General features: G+C 34.5%; 1 protein-coding gene across 1 annotated transcript in view; it reads left to right on the top strand.

Annotated features, from left to right (window-relative positions):
• LOC125051513 (AF4/FMR2 family member 1) overlaps positions 1–20,871 on the top strand; it is a 201,447-nt gene that overhangs the window by 75,273 nt on the left and 105,303 nt on the right. Inside the window, exon 2 of the mRNA XM_047651867.1 lies at positions 5,159–5,188. Within this exon, the coding sequence (XP_047507823.1) occupies positions 5,159–5,188 (30 nt within the window). The remainder of the gene's footprint in view (positions 1–5,158; positions 5,189–20,871) is intronic.

The following is a 20,871-nucleotide window of genomic DNA, read 5'->3' as shown; positions in this document are numbered from 1 at the left end:
GTTTTGACCACGATGAGTCTTTCTCTTGATCGGTCCATCTGGTTAGTGAACTGCCACGTGTTCTTTTCCCTTCTGTTTTTTTATGTTGCAGGAAGCTCACCTGAAGTTAAGTGATGCGGCCGCCCATGGACACTCGAACTGCCAGAAGGCTCGATAGCGCACTGCCAACCTTTTAAGAAATGGTACGCTCTGAAAAGACGCTATTCGTAGTCGAATTGGTTTGGAAATACTTCAGTGGGAAGCTAGTTCCACATAGTGGTAGTGGTGTTACCAACTATCAGTTTCTCCAAGTTCTCATCACCTCGCCTAGTAATGCAGTTTTGACCAAACACAATCTTTTTCCTGATCGTTAAGTAGAAAAGCAATCATTACTAATAAAGTTAAAATTCAAGGTATATGTGATGGGTAACAAGTATGTTGAGTTAGTCTGTCTGGTAGTGACCGCGGAATTGAATGAAACCGCAGTCGAGTGTTGGTCGGGAACTAGTTGTCACGTGATCAAACTGTCGCCGCCACTGATGTATTTTGGAATGACAACTCCGAATTGTTTATCATAAGCGCGATATAGAACCTTAAACTATTTCATAGACAATGTAAATAAGTATGTTTGATCTGTGGCACATTGTAATTGACAAGTGACATTTTACAAGCAAAACAATTGACGTAATCTAATGCCTTTATCGCTTGACAATAAATATATAATTGTATAAGAGAATCGAAAATCAGTGATAAGCGGGGAAATTGATAGTCTATATCGCGACGGCGCTTACGTGTAGTACTGATAGTGATAATGAGTTGATAGATGACTATGGACGGGAATTAAGAGCCGATCAACCCTGACCTTGTGATAATTGCTAATATAAGGTCAGTCCTTCGCTTGATATATCCACCAAATACGTATTTCACACCGTCAGTTAAATTTGATATAATATTTAAATAGATATAGTTTTGGTATATTCAACACTCGCTGAGGAAACTGGGCAACACTCAAACATTCGAAGGCGTGTGTCAGGCACATAGGGCTGATCACCTATTGGATGAAAACAAATAATCACAAACAGACACAGAAATGTGAGGCCTATACCTAAGCCACTGGTTTTTTTTTATATTGGCTTAAATTCCTATCGAAAACATTATAAATAAGACTATTGATTTAACCACTGTATTGTTGCTGAAAGATGATGTTTTCAGTGATTGTAGAGTGTAATGGATTGTAGAGTGAGGTCTAAACAGGACAATTCGAATCCGTAAAAAACGCAACTATAATCTATACTGAATATTCATTAAAAAGTTTATAAACAAACAAATGTTTAAAGAATTTGAACTTTTAATGAAATTCAAAACAATAATATGTAGTAATGAGCATGTATATTTATTTGTATTCACAATGTTAGTTGACTTTTATTGGAAAGCAACAAAGGTCAAAAGACACGAAATTACCATACATTCGTCAAGCTTCGTTGCAAACAGAAAATTTAAATTTAAGCCTCTATTAAACGTAATTTAAAATCGGTTTAGTGAAACATGTATTTACATTTTAACGATGTGGGACATCCTTCTATAACTCGAAAGTTTATCGCCAGCGTCAGGGCGCTTTTGTGTCGTAAATAATGCATGTAGGTTACATAAAAGTATCAGGAATATATTGGTTTTATATTTAGTTGCATTTAATATTGACGACTCATTGGTCTAGTGGTTAGTACCCCTGACTGCGAATCCATGGGTCCCGGGTTCGATCCCCGGCTGAGACAAACATCGATGTGATGAGCATTTGGTGTTGTGCTTAGGTCTTGGGTGTTTAAATATGTATTTATATGTCTATCTATCTATAATATGTATGTATATCCGTTGCCTAGTACCCATAACACAAGCTTCACCAGCTTAGCATGGGACTAGGTCAATTGGTGTGAATTGTCTTTAAAAAAAAAAAATTGGGGAAAAACCTTCGGGTTTCTATGGACTTGATGAAGCGCGTTATTAGGTTTTTTGCTGTTTCTGGGTTTTTTGTGAGATGAATTACGTTCTTAAAATTATAAATAACGTTTGAATGGATTATTTTAACATATTTAAATGATTTAGTAAAGTTTAATATTTTTCAGTTTTTGAAACTGTGAAGCGTATTTGGGGGGATTTATTATCCTGTGATTTAAAAATATATACTTAGAAATGATTTAGAGATAGCAAAAGGTTTTCTGTTACTTGTATAAAAATTACTTTTATAATTATTTTATAATATTTTTAGTAGAATAAATAAATAATCATCCTAAATATACTAAATTTCTTCATAATATAACAATGGAGTAGTATATCCAACAACACAAAAAGTTACTAATACAAGTGCACTCATTTAACTAAACCCGTCTCTTTATCAAAGCGTAAATACAACTTGAGGGAAAGAGACGAATATTAATTGTTATGAATAAAAGGTCTTTGTACTAATCTAGTAATTCGATATTACAGAAACAAGTAGGTACTCGATTTTAGTACCTGTAATGAAAAAGACAATTTAATAAAACACTCCTCGGTATATGAGACTAGAAAAATTGCAAATGATCCAGAATTGTAAAGGGAAAAGCAAATCTTTTGAGCAGTCATAACTCAGATTAATGTCTGAATCTAGTCACGGGTTCTTTGATCTCACAGCTAAGCAATCTTTAAAAGCCTACTTATTGTAATGACTGGTTCGCTTTTATTTCGGTATAACAATGCGGCTTATGTTACTGTATAAAAGAAAAACTAATATCTGGGGAAAGGAAATTTATATTTAGAGCTTTTAAAGCCTACGCATTCTTTTACAAGACAATATATAGATACTAGCAGACTTAGCCAAGCGTTGCAGTGGCTAAGGTTTTTGTTATATTACGTAGTAGTTAACTATTCAAGGGAAACGGTAGGAGAACACCAGTCATGGGGACCACCATGCTTTTGTTCGTATGCCATTAAATTGTAGCTTATGTGTAACGTTGGTACTTTCAACACAGCGCCCGCCATCTGTTATTGGAATTTGACTGTCAAATAATAAACAAATAATTTGCAATAAAATAATATTGCGGGTATAAATTGAGATGTAAGCTATCCTATCTTTTAAGTTAGATCAAACTGCACACGATGTGCTAATTTGATTGAAATCTGTTTTTTAGTAGTTTGGAGAGTCCATAGCGGACAAACAACGTGACGCGTAATTAAGATTATATTGTTTGAATTCAGCATAACTAGACTTCAACTGATTAGCTAAGGCAAAGTGGCAGGTAGAGGGAGACCTGGCCCTATTCGCGTCCTGGTTAAAGAATCTTCGGCAACGGTTTGGTCAAAGCGTCAAGTCTTTGTTCAGAAGCGCGGCGTCACAATTTCAAAGTAGCCATGATGATTCTTATCCTTCGAAATAATATGTAGAAGATAACTTGTCTTCGAATGCTTTACAGCAGTCAGCAAGGGCCTCATCAGATTATAATTTTATATAGCAGTAAATACTATTGAATTTTTTACATATTAACCTTTTTTTTATATATATAACAGTGGGCAGGAGGCTCACCAATATCAGGGGGCTCGCGAGTGCATTGCCGGCATTTTCAGAATTGGTACGCTCTTTTCTTGAAGGACCCTAAGTCCAATTGGTTCTGAAAAACTTCAGTGGGCAGCTAGTTCCCCAAGGTGGTGCGCGTCAAAAACTGCTTAAAAAACGCTCAGTTGTAGAACGATGAGTCGAGGTGATACGGGTGGTATTTTGCATTCTGCCTTGACGTCCGTGTCAACCTTATTATTGTCTATGTATTGGCAATCTTTAAGTATTTATTTATTGTTAACATAAACACAATTTACAATAGTGTGGTGGGAACATAAACTGGACACAGTTTTTGGTCATTCTAAGAACAGATTTAAATATATATTATACTAGCCGTTTCGCGCCCGCTTTGCTGGACGAATTAAAATAAATTTTATGTTTTTTCATATTTTTATTATTCTTCTTTTTAACTTCCCGCTAAGAAAATTGAAATATTTCGAAAATCGAGTTTTTAACAGATGTTGACGTTTAGAGGTTCTAGGAAGCCTCCCCGAATGTTTCCGCGGTGAAGTCCGTATGGATAAATTTTCATAAAAGTAAAACAGCAATAAAAAAATGAAAGAACGTTGGAATTTAATAAATAAATAGCCATAAAAAATTTCGCATCGAATGGTGGTAGTTTCATGTCGATACGATCAGTGGTTTAGGCGTGATTGAGCCTTAAACGAAGACCATTTTCATTATATATATATATATATATATATATAGATCAATGATATATACAATATAAAAAATAAAGTTCAGAATATATAACCGTTAGGAAAGGTTCTCCAAGTACTACTTACATGTAAATCCTCTAGCAGAGAGCATCAGTAATCCGCCTTCGCATCCTAATCTCTTATTGCTATACCCCAAATGGTTACCAGTATTTTCTACCACACAAAACAAAATCTAAATTCGAACACTGGAAGGTGTATTGAAAATCTCTGAATTCTATCAGGAATTTTCACACATTAGTATGAATATTTACGTATTGATTTAATTTTGAACCAATTTGGCCTTTTGACACGAAACGTTTGAATGTAAATAATTGTTTCAACGTCGCTTCGGGCAAAATATAATAGCTGGGTTTTTCCCCGAACGATTACATACAAGATTAAGTTAATTGTCTATCAATATTTCGTTCGAAATGCGTTGAGTTTTAAATTGTTCGTTTTATTAAGTTTTTGCGTATAAATAAGATAATTTATTTAAATAAAACCTAAACATAACAATCAAATATACAGTATTTACATTTTTCTTAACCTACATAGTAATAATAAAAAGAAAATTAAAACAAATTTAAAAGTTTAGCAGTGTACGTTTAACGCTGGCAGAATTTCCCCGCGAGGAAAGCACCAGTTCTAGGGTCACCGGTACTATCTACCAGGTGCCAAATTTTTATAAATTATGAATAGTTCCTTATAATATTTACAGAGTCTGAAGGAGAAAGGCCAATTTTTTTTTTATTGTCTATGTATTAATTTTTATTTATATTATGTTCTTTAGTTTTGATTATTATTAGTAAGTTAGTTTTTTTATTAATTATATTTTTATTTTATATGATAAAGTTTTAGTTTTGTCTTTTATTATGTTAACAGCCTTTTCTCTTTTCAGGCCACACAAAATGATGCTGGAGTCGACCCGGTAAGTTTAATAGTTATATAGATGGGAATTAGAAGCGCAAAGCTGCAAATATTATTACTTTTATCAAAGGTTTACAAAAGAAACGTTAATTCAGCCGCATATATCAAGCCCTTTGTTCTTCACTGGTGGAGCACACTCGCAGACATAACATTAGATGCTATTAGGGTTACCATAATTTTATCCACAAAAAAATAAAAGAGTCAATTCATTTTTATAACATAGGAATTAAAAAATGTACTGGTTTAAGATGGAGACATATGCAATGCCTTATTGAACTTCTAAAAAAGTTGTTTTAAGTTATTTTAATTATGTTTTTATAGAGCGAATGGCCCATTGAACTCCCTGAGAATGTAGTCTGGACTAAAATATTTTAATAGAAAATTGATGATTTCTTCTTATCCTAAATGAAAACACAACAGTATTTTGCTGCGAAGTTGTTAAGTGATTAATAATAACAGTAAAATTTGTTTATATCGTATTAAAAACAACAAATTTTCCCTCGATTTTTTTTAAATATAACGAAGGCAGGAGGCTCACCTGATGTTTAGTAATACCACCAGAGACACTCACATTGCCAGAGGGCTCGCAAGTGCGTTGCCAGTCTTTTAATTTAATTGAGATGGAATTTACATTCGAAATCATTCTTAAAATATATGTAGAGCATATAGAATTACGATTGCGAATCGTGCAATCATGATTATCTGGTACCGAGGTTTTTGAGTTAATTTCATTAATATTTATTTTCTTGTGCTTTACGCTTATTTAAATTAATGCCACAATTTATGTGTGATTTTACTAGTTATATAGGCATTATATAACTATTGAAACATTATCTTTTATTAGATAAAATTGTCCCCAATCAACGGATGACGTGGTATCCGTACAAGCGTGTGTACCTCCACTAACACAACTGTGTTGCACTCTGCATAATTAGTTACTAATAATATAGTCGCAGTCATTTACGTGAAAGTACATCATTTTCTATTTTTAATTATTACCCGCGTCGAACTAAATGATACCTTTTGTCTGCTAAAATGAATCGTTTTTAGTGTCCCATTTGTATTTATTGTTACTATTATCTGCCAGTTCGTAGGATTTCAGATGCCTTATTTTTTTATAGAATAGGGGGCAAACGGGCAAGAGGCTCACCTGATGTTAAGTGATACCGCCGCCCATGCATTAATGGCAGATGGCTCCCGTGTGCGTTGCCGGTATAGAATAGGTTTTTTTCTTGAAGTACTCTAAGTCGAATTTGTTCGGAAATACTTCAGTGGGCAGCTGGTTCCATAGTAGATCACCACCATATATAGTGGTGGAAACGACATATTTGAGAAGTTTGTCACAAGACATATGTCATATGTCTTACAACTCAACAACAAATCTATTTGAAGTAAACTTCAACAGACACAGAAATGTGTTTCCTACAAGTTCTTTAAAAATTCCCTACGGAATTATTTCACTACTGTTATATTAGGAGTATTGAAAGTTGTCATATGAAAGTTCATAGCACAGATAACAAACTCAAATGCTAGCTAAACTAGCTGCTGTGGTCTCTTGGAGAATGAACAGCGCTGTGGAACATTCTGCTCCTCAGCATAATACTGAGCCAGGGCCAATTACAACTACTGCATACACGCATAACACACTTGAAACGAACCGAAAGAAATATTTTTTATATATCTCTCATAATATTTTTTATTTTATTTTTTTCTTTGATTATTGTTATTTTGTGTGTGTTTTGTTAGTAATAAATGTTATGTCTATGTCAAATGTCATTTTTTAATCGTCAAATCGCACGTGTATGGCTAATTATATGGCACTAATACTTAGTAGCTAAACATGTAATAAATAGTTTAACATCCAGTTACAATTTATGACAGGATACGAACATAACCGCACTTGTACTATCTCGATCGGAATCCATTAATTACGTATTTTACTCAACGAACGATGTTTACTTTTTACGTAATTAAATGGAAGGTATAATTATTTTATAGCTTCTCTATAAACGGACTACACGCACAAGTAGCTATGTAAAAGCTATACCGTAAATCAATGTGCGAGAAGGATAGTGATAGTCTTTATCGATTTATGCACTCGTAAGAAAGAGACGAGCGTATATCACGCGGCGCGGTGTCAGCGGCCGCGAACCGCGGACATAAACACTGGTCATGTTGACTAATTTATACATCTCTTCATTATTTTATTTAGCACTTAACCTCAATTTTCACGTTAAATATGGTCGTGTGATAAACATACATTTAATTGTCCTCAAGGCGGATTATTATGGAGGAGGCTTTTGCCCTAAAAGGGGCCGTACAAATACTAGAACACTAACAAAACTAGTCATAATTTTTTGAACTTATACTAACACAACTAATACTTACTAAGAAATATAAACTAAACAATTGTTGTATGGATTAATTGATAAAGCTTTAAAAAAATGTACTTATGTACACGCGTTTGAAGTTATACTTCTTTGGCGTAACACGATAAAAATCTTTTCAAAAAATTTACTGTCATCACTTTCAAAAGAAGTATAATTTCAATAATAATAATACATATCATTAAAAGGATGTAGACCCTGGACAAAGTATCAATAGTTCCTATCATTGCCACCACCGAAATAATCCCAAAACAGTTACACGAATCAAAAAATAAAAAAATTGTTAGACCTCCCGAAATTCATTTATATCATCTTTCATTAAGCAGTTATATTCAATACAATAAGAATAATCAGCAAATTTCTACAAGATAACCGCGGCGGATAAGGCGGATATTTAGCTGTCATTTCGCCTATATTGAACTAGGTGACTCCATTTTAAAAGTTTGCTCTTTATACTGCAGTGTTTCCCATCGTGGGGCCCCCCCACCTCACACGGGGACAATTTAATTGTTGGGGGATTTTTTTTAAATTACGTATTTGGAATTTGAATATAATATTTTTGTTTTGATAAGTTACTTACTATGTTTCGTTAACAACTTCTTAGAAATTTCTTCCTAAAACTTAGAAAATATTTATATTAAAAATAGTAAATAGTATTCTAAAAGCGGTCGAGAAACACTCTCTATACAATGCCAAACCCAGTTTTATTTTGTTGAACTACGTTCTTCTCTTCCGTTCTACGCCCTTGATTTGAGAACTGACAGTAAATGTAAAATCAGAAGAATTTCTTATATATTTATTTTTTTGACGTTCATAAGTGTACATTATGTTACCTATATGAATAAATTATTTTTGAATGTTGACGCATGTTTCGATACAAAATTTTGACGCACATTAAATCTTAAATTATCACCAACGGAATTTTAAAGGCTAAAAATTATGACGTACTTACACGTTCAATAAGCAATAACGCGGTGGAAACTTTGTTGCTGAACATAATAATCTTGCATTAGCCTCAACGTGTCGCGTTTAGCTGTATTGAAATTTACAAGCGAGCATCCACTGTTTACGATTACGAGCTATTAATTACTCTCCAGTCTTCGGCGAGTCGCCATTGTCCTATGCTCGGCGTTGGGAAAATATGGACAATGCCTGGTCCAATTTTAAGGCCGCTGACTAAGCGTTATTCACGGAATGAAATGTTTTTTGTGGATTTTTTAAGCCGTTATTATAAGGGATTAAAGGATACAAAAAGGTATTTTTAAATTTCGAATCGAAAAGGAAAATAGGTAATAAATGTAGGCAGCTGAGTTTCATCATCGGACGTCGAGGCAGAATACGAAATTCCACCCGTATCACCTCGACGTCCGCCGTTCCACAACTGAGCGTTTTTCAAGGCAGTTTTTGCCCCGCACCACCACTATGTGGAACCAGCTGCCCAAAGAAGTATTTCCGAACCAATTCGACTTAGGGTCCTTCATGAAAAGAGCGTACCAATTCTTAAAAGGCCGGCAACGCACTCGCGAGTCCTCTGGCATTGAGAGTGTCCATGGGCGGCGGTATCACTTAACATCAGGTGAGCCTCCTGCCCGTTTGCCCCCCGTTCTATAAAATATATATATATATATATAATATACATGTAGTGTATTGACTAAATCAAGTGTTGCTTGGTTGTCTCATGCGCCTACCGCACTTGTCACTTGTCAGACTGTCAGTCGTATACCGACACCCGAACGGAGCGGTTGTGTGTAGGACGTTTGTACGGGTGTTGTGGTGTTGGTGAGCCGTAAACACTACAAGAAGCTGGATATTACAATACCTTTTGAAATTCAAATTTGTTTTAATTGCAACATTCTTTCCAACAAATTGTTTTATATGGCTTGCTTTGTTTTGTCGCGTTCCTGTGGTACTGTGGTAGGCTATTTTTGTATGCTCGTGTTATTTACTCTTAAATTGATTGACCTCCGTCTTGGGTATTGTTACCGTCACGTGCAAGCGTATTCTTTGTTGTTTTTATATAAGATATTTTTTATCAAATTCACAGTAATAAGTTAGTTCTTCACAATTGTGTTAATATTTTTGTGTTTGTTTGTTGATTTGCGATGCATTCTAGTTTAAATCCAAATACAGAGTCTGATTTAAAGTCCTGTGGTTGGAGTATCGTATTTTTCCATTTAAACACTTAGAAAGGGTTTGTTCTAGATAACTTAGCCGCCAACTTAAGAACTTTAAAGTTCCAACAAACATTGAGGGGAATCTGTTCCACTAAGATTTAGTTTGAAATGAATTTTGATTGAGTTCCGATGTCGATTTAGAAAGCAAAGAAAACATTGTTACAAAATTATAAACGCGGAAGTTTTGAGGGTAGATGTTTATTACAGAGTCTTCTAATAATGATATTAAGTTAACAACGAAAGCATTGTTAAGTGCCTTTCTCGAACCTAACCAGCTATTTTGCTGGTAATTTTTTTTTCTGCTAGACAAAATTTTCTAGTATTTTATTTTATCTTGTATATATTTTGATTGTATTTTTGTAACATTTATGTTTATCTAAATTGTAAAGGAGTTCGTATATGTATGATGTGGTATACTGTAATAAATAAACAACTAAATCAAAGGCTGCTTAATCAGCGCTACAGGTGCAGAAAGTACATCTTGATTGGGGAAGGCACCTCGTACGTGGAGAACGTATTGCCAGTCATTTACTATAGGAATATTTAATTACATAGTTAAGATGTCATGTGGAACATGGTGTAATGGTTGCAGCTCCTTACAAATAATATGTATTTCTTTTTTTAACATTCATAAGTGTACATTGTACCTAGTGTACCTATATGAAAAAATGATTTTGATTTGATGTGATATTCCTTAAACTCTATATATAGAGTATATTACAGATCCAAGTCACAATCTCATCTCGAGCGTCGTCAAATATGTCAAACTGCATACAGAAAAAGCTCAGCACTCGAAGCTAGATTTAAATTTGATTGACAAAGGGCCTAAGCGTGCGGGTGCTGAACGGGCTCGTAAAAACATAGACCTACCCTCCTCCACATAGTCAAAGTTCAAGGTAAATTAAGTGTTCAGATGAAATCGTGATTGACGTTTACGTAAACGTATTCTCATAAAACATTGGATGGATGGTTTGTCATCGCGTCCCATAAATCAGGCCACGTGTCGGTTTTAATGGGCTTCGCGCGGGCGCCTCTGAAGCCCTCGCCTTAAAGTGATTTTGAAATGCTCTAATGGGACGGTAAAACTGAAGGTAAGGACTATTTTTGGCATAAGAAAAGTTTGTCGTAAGATCTCGTTTTTTTTTAATGAATGGGCAAAGGGGCTGGAGGCTCATGTGTTGTTAACGGCCTGTTAGTAATTGGTACGCTCTTTTCTTGAACCCTAAGTCGTATTGGTTTGGAAATACTTCTGTGGGCAGCTGGTTCCATATAGTGGCGGTAAAATCGCTCAGTTGTGGAACGACGGACGTCGAGGTGATACAGGTGGAATTTCGTATTCCGCCTCCACGTTCGATGATGAAACTAAGTTCCAACAGATCGGATGGATGAATATCTGCTATTCATCCATCCGATCTGTTACTGATTCGTTTAAACGAAATTGCTCTCTGCTTTGGGAACAACTGAAGTATGAAAAAATAATAATAAATACTATGGGAAAAAGCGTAAACGAAGAAAGTTATGTGTTATCATTTGATATTCCAGTTTGCAAACTGTTTATTACTAATGCATTTTGTAGTTTAATTGTCGATACATGTCGTATCGCAAGATACGCAAGTAATAAATTGTGCATATGACGCCTGCCGTAAGATGGGAGTGTTCGGAAGAACTCTTTTATTTGCGGCTAAATTTCAATAGCGGACGGACGTAAATAATGTAAAATTTCACCCGTTTCACCTTGACCACGACAGAGTGCTTTTGAAGACACTTCTTGCCCCGCACCACCACTTTATGGAACCAGCTGCCATTACAAGTATTACCAGCATTTGCGACTTTAAGAGAAATGCGTTCTTACCACCTTAAATTCCGGCAATATACTTCCAAACCTCTTGGTAAGTTAGTAACCTGCAGCGCTTGTTTGCCCTTGAAAAAGAGCATGCAATCGTTGTTTACAAAACGACTTTTTAGTTTATGCATCAGTCACCCTTAGACGCAGTCCAACCGTGTTCAACTAATTTAATATTCGAAGTGCCACTGAAAATAGATATACACACAGTTTCGATTACGTAAATATTAGTCCGCTCACATGCTTCCTCTGTTATCACGTGTCGAATTAATTAGCACTGTTTGTGCACTGTTAATATGATAAATTTATATTCGTATAGCACTTCAAGTAACCGCCTTTGTGGCAAGTGGCATGGTGAACAGCTCGCTAGTGGAACAGTTGTCTGAAAAATGTCAAATATTGTGCTATACTTTTGTGTGTTATAAAAATAATTAAACAAATAATGCTCAATTATCGAGCAGAGAGAATTTGAGGGCAGTGTTTTCCTAGTGGCTTCAGCGTGCGACTCTCACACCTAAGTTCGTAGGCTCGAATCCCGGCTGTACACCAATGGAACTTCTTTCTATATGCGCAGTTAACACTCGCTCATAAGAAAGAAATTTCGTGAAGAAACTTGCCTTACCATAAAAGTCGACGGCGTGTCAGGCACAGAAGGCTACCTACTTGACTATTAGATTTACAAATGATCTCAGGCCCAGACCTAAAGGTTGTAGCGCTACTGATATATTTGTTTTTTATTTTAATGCTCAATTAGCATGATTATAAAGGTATAAATACATTCGCATTTGTAATACAAGCTAAATATTACATAAAGATAATTACGTAACAATATGACCTAAGGACCTTGGCATTGATAAAGTGTTCATGAGGTTTGGTGGTAATGCGTTTAAACAAGTATTTATAATTTATATTTAAATTCGAAACAAGTTACACTAACTATGGACTCTATCGTGACTACGGACGTTAAAGTTTGCCGTAAAATTTATGTTCGTAAAGAGCGGACTAATTAAAATTGATTTTTATTCGATTTATCGACTTTTTTTGAAGGGAAGAATTCAAATTATCGAGAGTCCACTGTATTTATTTTTTACAAATAAATTTCGTAATCAAAATCTCACTCCACTATAAAAAATTATTAACAACGTCTAATCACCAAGTATAATTTGAATAGAAAACTCACTAACTTGTTGAGTTAATAACCGTTTAATTAGAACCGTATAAATCATTGCAACTTCCTTATTAAAAGCAGATGTGCTTGGAGCGCTTTAAGGGATTTTGGTTCGTTTCTCCTTGTAATAAGGGGGTAAATCTTCTGTTATCGTCTTTCAGTTTTCGAAGTACTTGTATCAGTCGCTGAATAAAGCAGAATAAATTGCAGTAATTCTGCTTACGTATTACTTGAATGGCCCCTTAATAGAATGCATAAAATTAGTTTTGGTATGAAAGATTTTGATGAGCCAATTTCACTTATTCCATGCTCTTAAACATGTACCAGCTAGTATTTTAATACGTTGCAAATCCAGTGCTAGTTGACCTATTTAATCTCACATACTTACTGCATGATATGGCCATTCAGCGAGACTTGAAGAAAATCTTTCAATATTTTCAATCATACGAAGTGATATGACTTGATTTGGGTAATTCACAAACTGATGACGAAATACCGATATTAGAAATAGTTTATTCTACGATTTTTTTAGAGTTATTCTTGATTTATTAAGAACATTATATAAAATATAGCTCACTCACTCTCGCGACCCAAAAATTATTAGCCTCCGAAATTGGAATGTTTTAATTATTTCGGCATTGATAACAAATGATTTCGCAAAACTTTCAGACACATTAACAATTTTACACACTCTCGCTACATGGTCTTCGATTTGTACCTTTTTTTATTAATATTAATGGACAATCAGTTTTTGTGCCTGAAATACGCCGTCAATTTTTGACTCCTCACGATAGGACGATAAAAAAGTCCATTGCCGCAAAAAAGCGTCAGAAGCATTTCCTTCCTTCCGGTTATATTAAGTCTATACCTGTTCCAGAATTAATAATTCAAAACGTCAAACGTAAGTTTATAATCAACAGGTAGGCGGTGGCCGTGACGTCATCTCGCACACCTATTTGCTTCTTGATTAATCTCGGAGGCCGGCTTTGACCACTGCTAGTAATTGCCGCTCAGCGCACGGGGGATTATTCTTAGCTTGCGATATTTTATATTTATAGTTGGAAGATTGTCGATTACGTGTATTCCAAGATGTTGTTTTATGTTTTTCAAATGTCTGAAGAGATTTGAATAGAGTGAACCGATTGGAAAATACCTAAAAAAGGAAGTGCATAACCAAATCTTAAAAAAATCTCACGGTTTCATGAATTACGACGCAATTAATGAATAAGAAATACAAAAAATTAGGAAAGTCACAATTGAGCAGGATATGATTATTTTTGACTATAGTTTCGTTTTAGCACAGCTCAATATGTCAACAATAGGGTATCGGTATAATCGGTTTATATCGATATTAATTATTAATAAATTAAGATTAAAAATACCGTTTACGGCAATGTTAACTAATTACATTTTAATGTTAAGTTATACAAATACATACAGATTATATTGGTTCAATATGTCTAACAATGGTTTAATAAATTCCATGAAGTCGCAGGTACCAGTTCCTATTAAATAAGTAGAATTTGTATCTATACGTTATAATAAGACCACGAGCCGTCTGCATTGCAACAAGCAATTCCTAAGTGCAATTTACAAAATATTTAGCAACGAGATGCTCGAGATCCTTTAACTTATTAAAAGTTTTGAGATTTGGCCCACGATTTACACTTCCGCTTTTGATTTAACTGTGTATGTGTTTTCAAAGAAATATCTAAGTTTAAACTCGTGTGTAGCTTTTAGCCTCAAATAATTCACACATAATATATCTTTACATTCAATATTGTAATTATAATATATATTTATTTAGCAACAACCCATTCGGTGACGGTTTCATACTTTTTCTTACTAATTTTTACACTCGATACTCGATAGATGCTATCGAAAAGAGAAACTCAGTAGTTACTTAAGTGTCATTAAGTGACATTGTTAAACGTTTTTTTTTACTTTTCCTTGATAATTAAAAAAATTACATTCACTGGCAGGAAATGCTAGATTTAGCCGTTGCTTTAAGTTTAGGAATAACTGGTTCCTATGTAATTTTTTGTTTTGCATGGTGCATTTATTGATAAAGAAAACATTACCCAGCCAGTGATAAAAGTACTTTTCTTATGTGTGTTTGTAAGGAGCTGCAACCTTTACACCATGTTCCACATGACTTCTTAAGTAATCAATAGTTAATTAATCATAATAAAATAAATTAAAAACAAAGATTTGTCCTCTATCAGCAGGAGGCATGGTGAAATAGGAGCACGCCCTTACATTCTCGTGGGAACAACTCGCAAATACTTAGTCGAAATAACTAACATCACCGCATACACGAATTCAAGTCCGACCAGTCACCACAAGTAGCACCCGTTCATGAGTATGAAGCATGGCCAGCCATCGTCAACTCGCCATATTTTAGGGAGAGAGTCAACCCGACGCATGGACGCCGCCACAAAGAATGACATTTAAGCTTTTATACGACGAAATCGCAGAAAAATCGTGGAATTAAATGACTCTAGTGTAATTCTAGAGTTATTGGAAAGGAGTTTTGGGCTGAAAAAGTTAAGACAATTTACATAAAATATTGTATGTAACATACATTAACATACGTTCAGCAGTTTAAGCATAAATTATAGTTAATATTGAATGTAATGCCGTATACGTCACACGAGTAACGTAATATGGGACGATTAATAATACCAAATTGTGAATTATACGCCACCGGAGCGCCTATTTCCGCAACAAGACAAACAAAATGATATACGGGGAAGCAGATGATATTTTCTGTATTAGTTTTTAGATTTAATTGATATTTTGATTGATATATTGAAACAGGAATTTGGTTGACCCGGACCGCATTATAGGGGAGACAACTGAATTTATTTTTAACTATACACATAAGCAATATTATTTAGTCATTTGTAGGAACAATGGTAATATATGGCTAAATGCTTAATATCCGTTGGCGATAAGCTCAAAATAGCTTTTGAATTTTTTACCTTTGTCTCTCGTCTCAAGTTAATGATGAAAATAATCAGTTTTAGTATGTTTGTCCTCTTATACTACACACCGAATTTTACTTTCAAAACAGAACTTTACTGAGAAGGCACACTGCCACAGAGACCAAACTTTTTAAATTTGTTTTAATTTTCTTTTTATTATTACTATATAGGTTAAGAAAATTGTAAGTACTGTATATTTGATTGATACTATAACAGATCTTAAATTAAATTAAATCTATTGAATTTTGATGATAAATACCGCGTTAGAGGTATTGAGATGGACGGACTGACTTGTGTCCCACGATAGGATTTGTCATAACAATTCCTGTTATGCTGATGTAGTATTACTTAATAATCAGCAACAATCCTGTACAGAGGGATAGATTTAACAATACACTAAGAAAATACGATAAATATCAAGTAAAAGTCTTTGGTATAACAATAAAAATGTTTATTAAGATGTAATTAGTAGACTTAATTATAGGTATCACCTCGACGTCCGTCGTTCCGCAACTGAGCGTTTTTTAAGATAGTTTTTTGCCGCGCACCACCATAGCTGCCCACTGAAGTATTCCGAACCACTTAGGGTCCTTTATAAAGCGTACCAATTAGTGTCTATGGGTGTCACTTCCATTCTAAAAAAATGGGTTACTACGTTGAGACCATATTATTTTCACTGCTTAACTGAAGAAAAACTGGTGCATTGTGATTTAGACCTAATTACCATGCAGTAAAGGCGTAATTAGAAACCAATTAATAATGTAACAATTGCTAAAAGTTATCTCAGTACATTATAGAATTGTTTTGTATAATGTCAGCGAAGTTGGCCATTCATAAAACTTCACGACAGTATGTTAAATCGACGCCCGTAAAAATGTGGCAGTGATAAAGCAACAAGTCCCTTTTTTGTCATATTCGCGGTAATACTCGGCGGTTGCACCGCTTAGGGGCCGGAGAGACTCCCCGCTGCGGGTTGGGGGTTGCGGGTGCCCTGTTCGACGCCATAATTATTTCATATCCATTCGCAAAAACGGCGATTCAGCTATTTTATTCGGATTTTGATCGGATTAATTAATGTATTAGTGATATTTGGTATAATAGCTTCCGTAAATTTAGTAAATAAATTCCATTACCTGCTTAGATTATAGCAACGCGTTTTTAAAACATTTTAATTATAAGACAATTATTCAAGGTTTGTAATGTATGTTGAAATCTCCACATAGTATAAAAAGTATCGCGTTTCCAAGTGAAGTGGCATTGACAATATTTATAGAGACAAACACTTAATAAAAACAGTGTTGAGGTTATTTCAGTTTGGTGATTAATATTTCGGTATAATGTGCTATCATTAATTTCTATATATCTAGTGATACTTGTTGCATAAGTATTTCCGGTGGCAGGTTTCGATTTCAAATAGTTTTGGGGTCGGTTAGACCCCTAGCACTACGCAAGAGTGAAGGGGACTCTGCGAGTTGTAACCTGGAGCGCTCTTGTCGCGATAATTATTTCGTACTTTTTTCATCCAAATAAAAAATACAGCGCAATCGTCATTTTTTATTTTTCACGTCGGTGAAGGGTTAAGGTTTTGGTATATAGAGAGAATCGGTCCTACAGGCTTGCTTGTATAGAGTATAGATATATTGTGGTGTATAGAGAAAGGAAAAGATTCAGAAACGAAATTTATTTAGTAAAATCCGACGATTAGAAGACACGAGAAATTTGCTTAACCTCGACAAATATGTATGTAAAAAAAATTGGTGAAGGATTATTCAAATCATTATTCAGGTTATTTTACTAAGTAATTTAACTGTTGGTTATTAACTTATCTAAGAATAAAATTATTAGTTATTGTTACGAAATTATATGTTCATACATTGTTTTATCTTTAAGCCTATAGCGTAACAAAGAAACGCTTGCACATAAACCATATAGTTATTACACAAACATAATTTCAACTTAAAATTCTTCGTTCCATTGTTGTGGAGTCTAGTGGTAACTTACGGATCTACAAAGCAACGAGGACGGAAAATTCAAACGTACATCAGTTACGACACCCCCACCGCCCACCCCCTCAATAAATGCAAGGTCTGTTGTCTTTGTTCCTGGCTCACCTTCCACGAAATGTTATATGTTTCTTTAAGTTGTAGTTTGACTCATAAGATTATTGCAATTATCTTCAGTATTCTTATTATATTATTTATTAAATGTATATATCACCATAATAATAGCGATTTTAACTGTGGCTTACCTCAAGATATTGTGTATCTGTACAAAGTAAAAAATTTAATGCGACTTATTTGTACGAATCCTATGGTAATGTTTCGGCTATATAAAGCGTTCTACGTCATTCCTTGACCTTCTCGCTATCCTTATAGTGACGTCAAATTTGAGTATTCGTTGCGAACTGATAAAGGAAAAATATCACTATATAATTGTTTGCAATCAAATGTTAATTTAATGCATATAATGTAGTTTCTGCGCGGTCTTGATGGTCTATATTTATTGCTTTTGGGTATATGAATAAAATTTAGAATTCACTAGACGTCGTGAATGCTGTTAGTGTATTAATGACGCCAATTTGTTTATAATTGCGAACGTTGGAGTACAAAATGTGATTATCTTTCAAGACTTGGGAGTTGAGTTGTCTTAGTGGAGTTTAGGTTCTGTTTCGCAACCAGTGATGTTGCCAGATACATAATTAGTAGAGGCTCTGTATTTTCACCTCATACGCGTACTAACCCGGGTTCTTTATTCAAAATACTTGTTTGAAGTACTTTGTTTTTTTGTATGAGATGCGAACTGCCGTTATTTTCTATAGAGGGTCTCTCTATAGTAAAATGGTGCCGTTGGTAAAATTTTTATTATTTCAGTTGTAAATTTTATCCTACAATAAAGTTTACAAAAGAGAGTGCGTCTTAACATGAATTACAATCTAACCTATACAGTAATTATGGCTAATAAGTATATTATGTTGATTTAATTTTCTACAATACTAGTGAATAGCTTATACTAAGATTCATTAACAGTCTTAATGTTTTGACACTATGTTCGTGTCTCCGAGATACCGCACTTGCACTTACATTCACTACACTAGGTTTATTAACTCAAAATGATAAGTCATATTTAGGCGTCTTGTTCCTGTTGTATCAAGAAGTTGAATTTCCTCAGCATTCACATGGTTATGTAGACTTTTTGTATATATTATGTATTTCGTCTTTGGCTGTATATTTAGTTTTTGGTTATATCATTTAAATTGAAGGAGTACGAAATAAATAAATCGCTGAACAAATTTCGTTACACTTTGGGAAATGTGCTACTTTTTAATGTAATAACGTACGCAGCCAACTAGTGTCTAGACAGTGGTAGCGATGTCTCAACATTATTTTATATATTGGTTTAAACGCGAATTAATTACATAACTCGATGTTTCGAGTGCTCTTCAGCTATTTAATATCCGTTAAAGTTTTATTCATGATGTGCGATAGGGAAGAAAATAATAGAGAAAATTAAGACTTCATCATTAACACGAACAACTATGGTAGCAGACATTACAATAAAAATAAATAAACTTAAATGGAAATGGGCGGGGCACACGACAACAGGAACAGGAAAGTGGAGGAAGAAAGTACTAAACTGGTGTTCTTAGACTTAGAAGATGGATAGATCAGATTTAGGAAACAGCAGGTACATGGCAGAGAGTGGCACAGTGCAGGAATGGCAGGATTTTGAGGAAACCTTTGCCAAAAAAGGGCACACAGATCCCTAAAAAGAATGAGATAGAAATATAAATGTATTTAAGTGTAAAAGTATTTGAAATAAAGAGACTATTATTATTAAAGTTTTATTTATGTATTGAAGAATAAACATGTGACGAACAAGTTTAGATTTTAAAATAATAGTAATTTGTCCATGTTTATTATCTATGCGTTGACGTCATTAGTTGACGTGTTGGAAAACAATTGTTTATCTTTGAGTGTTTAGATTTAACTTCGAATCGCATGTACGAAGCACTTCGTTTTAAGTTAATTCAGTGACAGTGAGTTGAAGTTAGAACAATTATCTATGTAGTTTGCCTAAACTTAAAGCATTGTACTGAACATATTACATTACATTGGTTCTTCAGAAGCATGCCAATTCCCAGAGCGAGGGCCATTTGAATGCATATTTAACCGTGATACGAAGGCAACAGGATTCTGGCGAACTCAATGTAATTAATAAATATTTACATGTAAAAGCTCAAACGTCTATGTAAGTTTTTCTAATAATTAAAAGATATGGTTGACATTTTGGAGGTATTTAGGAATTATTTAGGCAATAAGCTACCTGCTCCTAATTTTAATTGAAATTTGACAATCTATTGTTGTCCAAAAATCCCACGTGCGTTGCTACCATCTTTGAGTCGCACCTGCCCGCTAAGGGGCCTTGTAAAGGGTGCAGAGGAATTACCGTTGAGGAGCAACGTTTCTTAATTTTTATTTTCTTGTGCAGTTTAAACATTTTAATGGTGTATTGCAGGGATCCCGTATAAAATACAAAATATTGAGTATCAAAGTTGTTGTAGATGTTTGCGATCTATAGTTATCATTTATTGCTTATTTTAAGTTTTCTCTCTAGTCTGTAGGTTTATGTCGATCTACATAGGTAAGTTTCTCAGTGTCCCAGAGTCCGGACGGTTTCAAGGATCGTTGCAATTAAATCAATGGGGCTAATAAATTATCGCGCGAAGCCTCACTCGTTGGAGAGTGCTCGATCCCCTGTCGGTCCTATATCTCTGGCCCCTTCACCCCTGGGACATACGCCTATATCCGCTACGGTCGCGTAGTAGCTTCGTTTGTGATATTTGGGTCACGGCATATTAGCAATTTACAGTCATTGGATTATGGTTCACAATACTTGTTTGACGAAAGCAATGTTTGTGGTCTTTGTTCTTTGTTTAATTTCTCCACTGAAATATCACGCGAATCGGTTCATTAAAGATTGTTTCGTAAGTTTTGCCCTACTTAATTAGAATAAGTTATGTGTAGTTCGTTAGATATGCTAATTGATCATGCTTTGCAAGCTTAGCACATATTGAGCAAACTCGTAATTGCCATTTTATCCTGTTTCTTTCCCACTACTACGTCAC

This window comes from Pieris napi, chromosome 8, assembly GCF_905475465.1.
Source record: "Pieris napi chromosome 8, ilPieNapi1.2, whole genome shotgun sequence".
In the NCBI taxonomy this organism is placed as follows: domain Eukaryota; kingdom Metazoa; phylum Arthropoda; class Insecta; order Lepidoptera; family Pieridae; genus Pieris; species Pieris napi.
The sequence above is the reverse complement of the archived record's forward strand: the minus strand, read 5'-3'. Positions and strand labels throughout refer to the sequence as shown.